Source organism: Centruroides vittatus, unplaced genomic scaffold (genome assembly GCF_030686945.1).
Source record: "Centruroides vittatus isolate TY-2023 unplaced genomic scaffold, ASM3068694v2 contig_564, whole genome shotgun sequence".
NCBI lineage: Eukaryota > Metazoa > Arthropoda > Arachnida > Scorpiones > Buthidae > Centruroides > Centruroides vittatus.
In genome coordinates, this window is record NW_027122335.1 from 316840 (window position 1) to 328248 (window position 11409).

General features: G+C 31.9%; 1 protein-coding gene across 1 annotated transcript; it reads left to right on the forward strand.

Annotated features, from left to right (window-relative positions):
- The first annotated feature begins 7068 nt into the window (after nucleotides 1-7068).
- Nucleotides 7069-8347, forward strand: LOC136978920 (F-box/LRR-repeat protein 8-like). Its single transcript, XM_067274753.1, has one exon. The coding sequence runs from the start codon at nucleotides 7163-7165 to the stop codon at nucleotides 8318-8320; it is 1158 nt and encodes a 385-aa protein (XP_067130854.1). The 5' UTR covers nucleotides 7069-7162; the 3' UTR covers nucleotides 8321-8347.
- The last annotated feature ends 3062 nt before the right edge of the window (nucleotides 8348-11409 follow it).

Consider the following 11409-nt stretch of genomic DNA (forward strand, 5'->3'; position numbering starts at 1 on the left):
CAGCAATTATGCTCAAAAAATTTGACAGTACAGTATACTACAATCTTCAGTAACTTATCAACTTACAAGTTAGTAATATAATCAGGGCTCCACTTTTCCTACTTTTTAAGTGTAAAAGGACATCACTTAGTCAAAATCAATCTCACATTATTATAAAGTTGTGGTAAAACAATACTGAGTGCATTTAGTATTAAAATATTAGAATTTTTGACTGGAAATCAAGTAAAAAAGCACTATTTTCTTTTACATTGTCTGGAGGTGAGGACATGCTTGCTAGAAAGTAAAGTGAAATTTAATGTTGAAAATAATAGTTTTAGGTTATACAGGAGAGAGATTGAATTAACATTAATTTGTTTTCATTGGCAATATATTTTATTGAGAAGTTGTAATGAATTATGAAAGTTTATTCAAACAGAATCATTTTTATTTGACATTTCTTGAATCTCAGCATTAAAAATATCAATAAGAGAATTATTGGAAGTATTAAAACTCTTCAAAAATTTTCAAAATCATATAGAATATTTACTATAATAGCATCTTTGCCTTTATTTTCCTTTTTATTTTATTCTTATATAGCTACATATTTGGCTATTACTTTAAGACTTATCACACCACGTTTTTAGGAATCTTGGACCTTTTTACTTTTTATTAAATTCCAACTCCAATATGTACTGTAAAATACATTTTGTACATGTTGGAGTTGGAATAAAAAGGTCACAAAGTCAAGATTTTTAAAAAAACATCATGTGATTAGGGCTTATTGATATTTTTAATGTTGAAACTCTTAACTAATAGCCAAATATGTAGCTATATAAGAATAAAAAACATAGATTATTTTAGAACTTTTTACTTCCCTCTTGCAGGTACACATCCTCATCTATCAAATGTTTATCAACTAATTAATTGTCTTTACTTGATTAACCAATTTTCATTTTTATCATCTAGATTGGAAGGGGAGTCAAATAAATATCCGAAATTAAAATTCTTTACAGAAATAAGCGATATTTTTCTTTACTTAACATTATTTTTTAATTTCCAGAGTTAAAAATTTTAATATTGGTACTATGTTGCACTCAGTGTTCTATCATCATTTATCATGATTTAGTCAAAATTGCTCACAATATTATAAAAATCCTCATGAAATGACATCCTTTTGGATAAATAAGTATTGTTTTAAGGTCATTCATTATTCTAGACCATCAAAAATTCTTTGTAGACTTGTTTTTTCAAAATGCTACAGCTGTTTAACTTTTTTTTTTTTTTTTGTTATCCACATCTCAGAAATACATCAACTGTACAATTTCACTTAAATATAAGCCAGTCAAATTAGATTACTGGGTTGTGTTGAAAGAGTGCATCTAAACTGGATACTAAAATTTGTATACATCCAAACAATAGGAGTCTGACTTCAGACAGCCATACAAAAAAATGACAATTGAACAAAACAGAAAAACTAATATTCAAGTAGAGAAAGATTGTCTGTAGTGCATAACTTCAAAGAGTCTGTGCTAGCAAGATGATAGGATTTCTTGTCAACAGAATGATGACCTCTTGATTTATGTCATAGCTCCTTGATTTGCTTTATATATTGTAATAAATAATACTTAACTTGTTATTTGTACTAACAAATGAAGTGACTACTGCTGTAAAGTGACAAACACCAATTGCTTTTTATTTCCCATTTCCAAGACAAAAAAATTGTGTATTCTTGCTAGTTTTATTCACAACTTTTTACTTCCAGAGTAAATCTGACAATAGGAAATTAACCAGCACTTACTATTGTCTAGGGCAGGTGTGTCAAACCCATTTAAACAATGAGCCATTAATGCGACTGGTAAGATTCACGCAGGCCACATCACATTTACAAGTTTTCTTAAAATTATAATTTGGAGTGAGAATGCAGGAATATAGATAGGGCGATTAAAATACGTTATGTACTTCAGTGAATTCAACTCGACAATATATAATTGCTTTTATTTAATGTACTGTACATATTTATAAAACTAAAATTGTTTTCACCGGAAACTTGCCAGCACTATCTTCCTCCTCCTAGTTTGTTCTGTCTTTGAATCCAGATATTGGAAATCTTCATTATGGCAGATGTTTTATCAGTTAATTTTGATCTGTAAGCAGTTTTATTTAATTTCAGAGCATCGTGGCCGCGGGATACGAAAAATCACATCGGGGGGGGCTGCCAGTTTGACACCCCTAATCTAGGGAATTACAACTGATCACTTAAAAGGGGTAAAAGACCACCTGGGAGAAAATTGGGAGTGTTCACTAAGAGTTTGGAGTAATTAATAACTTGGAATTTTCTGACTGCTATGAGAGATTTTACTGTGTTGTTTTCTTATACGAAATTATTGCAATATATAGAAGGTGGTTGGTGGATCATTGGCTTTACGAGAGGATAATGGAGCCCACATATAAGTAAAACATGTATTTTACATAAGGTATAAATAAAACATGTTTTACTAATGGTATGTTATAAAATTTAGTACAGATTTTATGAATTAGTTTATAATTACTGTAATTGATGACTTTATAAGACATATTTGCTCTGTATTTTAGAAATAATGTGGCCATAGGCCATACAACACAAGATCATGTCAGTAATGAATCTGAAAAAATAAACTTTAAACTTGTTTCTCCTTTTAACCGGAGATTATGAATTTACACATGACTCGATGCAATGGAATTTTATTCTGCCTTTCGATACATTTCAAATATCTAAATACTTCTCGGTCAGACAGCATCCTGCAATCTTTGTAGAATGCTGAGTAGTAGATTTAGTTGAGCACAAGGTAACGTCAAAAAGTAAGTTCTTCAATTTAAAAAATTTTTTAATTGAAGTAACGAATTTACTTTTTGATCGTAGATATCATTAAATTAGAATTCTTCCCTCCACGAAAAACCTTCATAATCCAGTGATAGGTGTTTCTACAACAGCTAATGTTTTCAACCCCGTCGGGGTCTTCTTCAGGCACAGCTCATAAGAAATTTCAAATACCAGTGAATGGAACAAAAAACCGAAGCGAATTCTATTTCCATATTTGGAATCAGAATTGGAAGATAAGATGGAACATTATGCTCGTGTTGGGATGTTTACGCTTGCGTACTATTACGTTTGTCGATCTTTGAATGTAAATTGAATTAAGTCAATGTGAAGTTATTTATGGGTGTGCATTTCCCTCATAACAATATTTCCAGGGTGCGAGATGTTAATTGCATCCTTGTAGTTGATGCATGTGTTTTGCAATTCCGTCTTATATATCTCTAGAGTCTCCAATGTTCTAAGTTGGTCCGTATGGGGTGACATTCTGATTATACGAGCATTTTGGAGGTCGGTTGTGATTCCCGGTTGTGTGGCATAAGTTGCCAGTGTGGTAGATTGTTTATTGTTGGCAATGTCGTGCCTGTGCTCTCGGAGGCGCTGATGGAGAGAGCGTTTGGTCGAACCCACATAGACCAAACTTCTATTAAATCTGTCATCCCAAAGGGGAACAGCATATATACCCGGTGCGTGTTTTATGTCCAAACTGTCCTTCCCATTTCGAAGTAAGCCGTATATCGACCGTGGCCTCCTATAAGCTATTTTATTTTGGGTGATGGATGAGATTTCTCTGTATATCGCATCCAGATGGTGGTTGTACTCTACTATTTTTCTTGCATTATTATCAACGGATCCTACCTTGGCGTTTACGTTGTTACGAGTATTTTCCTGTGTGTAATTGCGGGCTATGCTGTACACTATGTTCCTATCATAACCGTGCTGTGATGCCACTTCTTGGATACGGCTGAGCTCGGCCAATGTGTGTGCGTATTTCGAGTTGTGCGTGAACGCACGCTTAATTAGTGCCCTTTTTTTTTTTTTTTTTTTTTTTTTTTTAATTCTTTCCGCCCTGTGGGCACTAAGAGGGCCTCTTTTTAGTAGGCCCATTATGGGTTCGGCCAGGCCCACAATGGGGCGACCGGGTGGTGAGGGACGGGGCCCGACATATCCGAACGGACCACCCCCCGAAAAATTCCTGGGGATTATTCGACCCGTTTGGATTCGATCCCGGGTCCCCCAGAGCGGTAGGCTGCCACCTTTACCGCTCGGCCATCCGGCCGTCTAATTAGTGCCCTAAAAGCCGCGATCTTATACGAATATAGATCTTCCGAGATAGCTGGGATGAACAAAGGTACACGGCATTTTTTATAAAATACCCTATGAGTGGTCTTATTATCCCTTATTTGAATGTCCAAGTCGAGGAAATGCGCAGAGGTGTTGCTTTTTTGTTCCAACTTAACGCTTAGCCCATACGGGTTGTTCATTGCGTTGATAAACCTATTGATGTCCGGCTTTGCTTTCCATATGATAAGGATGTCATCTACATACCTCCTGTACAGGAGGATGTTGGGAAGGAATGAAGGGATGATTTGTTGTTCAAGTCTCCTGATCACTAGCTCGCATAAGTCCCCCGATAGAGGGCTGCTTATGGGGACACCCGGTTTTTTGTTCCATTCACTGGTATTTGAAATTTCTTATGAGCTGTGCCTGAAGAAGACCCCGACGGGGTTGAAAACGTTAGCTGTTGTAGAAACACCTATCACTGGATTATGAAGGTTTTTCGTGGAGGGAAGAATTCTAATTCATCCAGTATGTAGTAAGAAGTATATTCATTAAATTAGAATTTACTTTAAAAAACATCTAGATCTCATTTACTTATATGTACAGAATGAATGGATTAACAAATACGAAAGTACCATCAAATCCCATTCCTTTTCACAAAAGTGGATTGAGACTTTATTCTATGATCCTGTATGATGGCTCAATGCAATAACATGTTCAGAGTGTAGATATAACTAAAATCTAAGCAATATGTCAATTTTTTCTTAACAGACATTACATTTTGCATCTAATCTCATTTGGAAATGATTGGAATAAATAAAAAATTACATTGCATTAAAAAATCTAGCAACGTGTTGCGTGACTCCCAGCTTATAAAAGTTATTTTTTAAATAAAGTCTCATTATTAATCATAACAGATGACACCACAATTTTATTTATTATGAGGTTTTGATATAAAGACTTCAATATAAAATAACAATTATTATAAAATCTTAAGGGTGAGATGAGGTTTATAAAAACTAAATTCTAACAACGAGTAAAGTTACTCGCGATATGACATGTGACTATCTCCTCTCCTCACCCTCGATCTTTACCACCAAAATATATACATAAGCTACCGTATCAAATTTCCTTTTATTATCTATCCCATTCCTGAAATTAAACGAATAGACGCCAATATGTATGAAGGAAATTTTTCGGCTAAAGAGCTCTCGAAACGGAGATTTGCAAAAAAACTCGGAGGGTCAAATCTGACAGGATTCCATACTTTCCCTTGTTATGTATACATAACAACAGGGAAAGTAAAATTAAGAAGGAAGTTGAAATTTACTATTATTATTATTTTTTTTTTAAATCAGAATTGAATGTCGGTAGCACTTTCATATTTTAAAGAAAATAGCCTATTATACTGAATTACTGCTTTTCTTAAAATTGTCCCACTTTTTCATTTTTTGTGTGTGGGAGCCGTGTACAATGCACGGTCTGGCAGATATGGATAATACTAGTTAACTGCAATTTTTCTATTGTCAAGAAACTTTTAATTACTACAACTTTTCGAAAAAATTTGTCCGAGTTGATGAGACCTACTGTATATAGACTTAAACAATATTAAAAAAACGCGGTCTTGAAATTAGTTAGCCCTTTTTCCTGCTATGATACAAATATACTTTTGCGTAATAGAAAGCGATTATTTAACGCCATTTACATTATACTTCATTAAATATTAGGTGATTTTTGTAACTACGATGAAGACCATAAAAGTACCACTCGAGGGTCGATCTGGTTCCTTTAGCTTTTAGCTTATTTTATTTTTTGAATAAACGTAATAGAATGCTTCTTTCTATATATATTCCGTATAATTGAAATCACTCTGCTTGTCTTCGGTCCGGTATTTTTTTTTTAACTCTTTCCGCCCTGTGGGCACTAAGAAGGCCTCTTTTAGAAGGCCCATTATGGGTTCGGCCAGGCCCACAATGGGGCGACCGGGTGGTGAGGGACGGGGCCCGACATATTCGGTCCGGTATCAAGTGAGAACGGCTGAACCGATTTCTACGAAACTTTTAATATTTTTTCCCCCGAGTGGAGTAGGGTACCTCGGCTAGTTATTAATAAAAAGCAGTCTTAAAGATTTTTTTTGTGTGTGTTAGTAAAAATAACGTTAATTTTATGGGGCTTGAAATAACTACGAGTCTTTACATTTTCTTCGTGCCCGGTAAGAAATTTCCAGGATAAGCAGTTCCTGAACTAAAGGTTCGTATATTTGTATGACTATACAGTACATTTTTGGCATAAACATAAATTTTTAACCCATAAAAATATCGCTTGATTTGATTTATTAAAAGCGACTCGACTGAAATCTCGATAGAGTGATGAGATGCATCAGAAGAGTCCGAATTCGAATCTCTTAGGATTACGTAAAGATACATTCTTTTTTATAAAATTGCCATTATTTATTGAAGAATTGTTTTATACAACTTTTAAATCTTTTCTAATCCGAAAATAAGTAAGCAAAGTGATTTTTACGGTGAAGTCGGTGGAGTCGATTACGGTGAAGTCGAATGATAAAAATCTTTAAACTTATATAGCAGATCGAAAACTAAATATAAAAATTAAATTTTATAAATAATGTAATTTTTAAATAAAATAAAATAAAATTAAATATATGATTAAATAAAAAAAATATATTTGTGGACTGTAGTAGTTGACTTATTCGAAGACAGGTAGCGCTTTTCATTGTTCCATGTGCTTTTGATTTTCTGGTGCTGATTGTTGATTCTTTGTGATTTTAATTTTGAATGATTTAATTTATGTTACACAAGAAGTAAGTGAGTCTGTTATTAAATATTCATCTTGACTCATAAGAAACTATTTATAGTATTTCCTATAAAACATAATTCATTTTTACAACTATTTCAAGATGGCCTTACAGGTGTTTCATATATAAACCTAATATTCACTTTTTAGAGGAAGTTTGATAAATATTTTGAAAAAATAAAATTATAATTCACTGTTTATTATAAACATTAATTCTCATTCCATCTGTAAAGTATGCAATGCAATTTGTCATTAAATGATTTTCCAGAACTAATTCTACTAAGAATAATGTCTTATCTTTCTCCTTTTTCTAAATATAAATTGGCTCTGACAAGTGTGAGAATGTATTCTTTATTTCAGTCTCCACATACATGGAGATCAATTAAACTGTCTGTTACTAATGAACAAATTGAACTACCTCTGAATTGTGTTAAACTCTATGGAAGATATTTCTGGAATGTTTCTTTAGATATATACTTATCAGAACAAACTTTAAACAGTATTATTCAAGTGTTAACATTATTGTCAAATTTATGTAATTTGAAAGGTATAACTGTTAACTGCATTGGGAAAAGCACATCATTTATTCCAAAAAAGGAAATAATATGCCATTTGAAATGTCTTTTATGCTATATATCTAATATTTCTACTTTAAAATATATAAATATTACTCATTTTTTTTTGCCTTTAGATGATTCATTTTTGAATCATTCTCATAATTCTAATCTACAATTTCTATACTTGCAAAATAATTTAGCAATATATAATTTTTCTCCAATTAAAATTCTTTCCGTTGTCAACAATTGTCGTCAATTAAGAATAATCTCCGTTCCACTCGCAAGCTTATCCGAAAAAATAATCCTTGCTTTTACCGAAAGTAACAGAGCACCTTTAAGTAACTTATGCATGACTATATCGGGAACAGATATTTTTGAAAATAAGAATTACGCTGCCATTTTCAATTCTGATCTGTGGACGGTTGTTGTTAGGCAGTTACCATGCTTAACTGTTAGTTTACATATTTATGAATGTTGTCCCTTTTCAGTGATTAATAGTGTATTAATTTCAGAAATTCCATATTCTGAAATTAGATTAGAAACATTTACACCTCTTTGGAAAGAAGTGATTGTTATATCAAACCTCTATCATCAAACTTTGCAAAAATTAATACTTCATCCAAGTTCCAGCAGCCAAAACCTGGATAATGCTTTATTACATATGTCTGAGAAATGTGAAAAACTTTATGCTCTTCATGTGTTTGATCTATTGAATCCAGAAACAATTCAGACTATTTTAGATAGATATCCACAAATGAAAAAAAGAGAAACATATACTTTAAGATCATCAAGAGGAGAAGGACCTTGGTCTTCTGAGCAACTGTTAGAAAAATAATATCTTAAATTTATTATTATTAAATAATAAATTAAAGTAATATGTTTTTTTTGTGTGTTTTATTAATAATAAAAATTTTGCTTTAAATTCTTTGTTGTTTATTATAAAATCTTTCTTGATTATAATCAAAGACAGTTTGCCATTTTGAATAATTTTTTGTAATTTTGTTTTAATTTTCTTTTGTTAAAAAAAATTAAAACAATTAAATATTTTTAAAATAAATTTTAAAAATATTTATAAGTTGAAAACTTTATAATTTTTAGAGTGTTTTATATTAGGTTAATAAAGTAGAACTTACTCTTCTGAGAATATTGATCATCTATTTAAATTAGATTAGTTTTTACTGAGAGAGGAGAGAGAGAGAGAGAGAGAGAGAGATTATTGAGTTTTTGAATTCACATTCAGACCTATAAAATTGTTTAAAAAATCAAGATCAATAAACTTTTTGTACTCTGAAAGGAAACTTCATTATAGCAATATCCAGCTGGCATTTAACTATTTACATGCTCCAGAAAGGAAAAAAAATTATATTAAATTTCAAGCAACTATTGGTATTAAAACTTTTTCAAAGTTTTAATTAATCAAAAATTCTTAATATTTGTTACTTTTTAATTTAATATCAGCTTCAATGTTGATAAGTAAATCCATGAGGGAATTGTTTGCATTCTTGTAAGTTTAATATATTAATTATTACACTAAATAATAATATGATGATAATACTTTAATAGTGATAAGGTTTATTATTGTATTTTAATTCTCACAAATTATGTGCCTTAATCGAATGAATAAATTAATCGTTACTGAAGCGGGAAATATTGATCTTTCACTGGGGTTTTTTTTTTTTTTTTTTGTATATGAGTATAAACATTGCGATTTTATTCCTCTTAGCCCGATTAACTTGTAATAGCTTAACTTGCCCTCATTTTACTTGGTTTCCTTCATTTAGCCACGTGTTTCTCCTAGTTACCTTCGAAAACTACTGTGACGAGTTCAGTATATTTACAACAAATTCTTTTGTGAGAAAATAATTATTTATGTATTAAGGTGTAAAAATAAATATCTTTTATGGGTGTATTAAAGTAATAATTGAAAAATATATAATGGCTTCTGTATGATTTTTTTATGTAGTAAACAGCTATTCTTTGCAGTACTTGTTGATACTTTTGTGTTTTTATTTATACACAAAAATAATAACAATGTGGGTATATGATTTTATTGGGTTTTCGTGACGAAAAAGCCTGGGTTTTTCGTGCGTTTTGCAAAATGTAAACCCTGAAGGTGTAAAAGATTGGTTCTAAAAACACCTGTAGTGTAGATATACTGTATATATCAGGGGTGGCCAACTTTTGTGCACATAAGATCTACTTTTTATCGTAAAAATGTGTCGCGATCGACTTGTTGTCATAGGCATAGTCTAAGTGGGGAAGGGGAAGTGTGAAACACATACTATGTTTATACACTGTTTCAGTACGAAGTGCACTCACTGCTTATGAGTCGAGTCATAACTGCATGCATACAGTTGCGTTCGGTTACAAATATAATACATTAAGTCAAGACATCGCTAGCGATCGACTTGTTGGCCACCCCTGGTATATATAATCCAGGGTTCTGGAGACCCGATAATCCCTTAGCGCCATCTGTTAACACTCCACATCAATAATCATTAATTAGTAGAAAGAAGCAACGGTAAATGCAAGGTAAAAGAGAGTAGTTTTTTCTTGTTAAACATGAAAGAAACTCAGCTTAAAAGGAAAAAAACACATCTTTAAGATGAGTTTTGCATTAATGTTATATATAAATAAGATTTTTGTATGGTTCTGTTTGATTCCTTTGGGGTATGAAAGCTTGATAGGGCTAATATAGACATAGTCCTTCATATTAACCAGAACTAATTGAATTACGGTTTGTGAATGGGTTCAAATACCTCATATCGAAAAACTTGGAGTTGCCCATCATACTTTATTACCCTTAGGATCTCGATCCGAGTGTGGAGAGAATTTGATAATAGGGATTAACCCGTCTGGTTAAACATCGAGATGGGAAACCCGAAGGCATTTCGTTGTCAATCCCCTAAAAGATTATCATATCACAGAATAGTTAATTATAATCTATAATTATGGTTAATTCTAATATTTGTACAAGAGTATATCTATGTTAACCTATTCCGTTTGTATTGAATTAAATTGAGTCTAAAGTACAGAAACCCTATTATAACTTCAAACGAAATTGTTTAACGATGAAACATCGCTATGAATTCGAAATGTTCCGCATCATTCATTAATGTTTAGACTCTCCGTCCCTGTAAATCAAATACTTTAATTGTTATTAAAAATGTATATATATATATATTAATTTAATACTTGTTTTAGTAAACTCTAGACACAGCTGCAAATGTGTTAGAAACAATCCTGTTTGGAGACAATACAGGAAGTGACTTTAACTGTATTCCAGTTCGATGATATTCGGAGGCATATAGAAGTTTTCTAACTAATCAGAGAGCTTAATAATGCGAAGAATTACCAATAATGTTGTTTACAGTCTGTTTAAAATTTGCGCAGTGTACCAAGTCAACACCCTGAGAGTAAAACTCATTGAGATAATTAACCGGTCACTTTATCGAGTTATAAATATCATTTTGCTCTTAGCGAAGTGATCTTTATACATTAGCCATTTGGCAAAATTATTTCGATTGTTTTATATTCAACTCCGTAGGGTCACAAATGGCGATTAATTTATCCGGTTTTATTCCGAGATTAAAATTATAGTCGACATCAATATTCTCAACCGTTTCTACATCTGCATAACTAAATTATTTACTAGACATATTTACCACTCCTCGCTACCATTTTTAATACCATTACCAAAAGAAGAGTTGTTTGTGCCAAAAGCAATTTACTATTGCTTTTGGCACAAACATAAAAATAAAGAAAAAAGTCTCCTGCTAAGTAATGAAATGGTCATTATCAAGCAGACTTTTTATTTAGTTGTCAATGTTATCCGGCTATTTTCTACAAGTTGCAATAAGATATACGACAGATAATTTCCATACGTCGAAATCGAATTGAATAGTTTCTGTTGTAATTTACTGA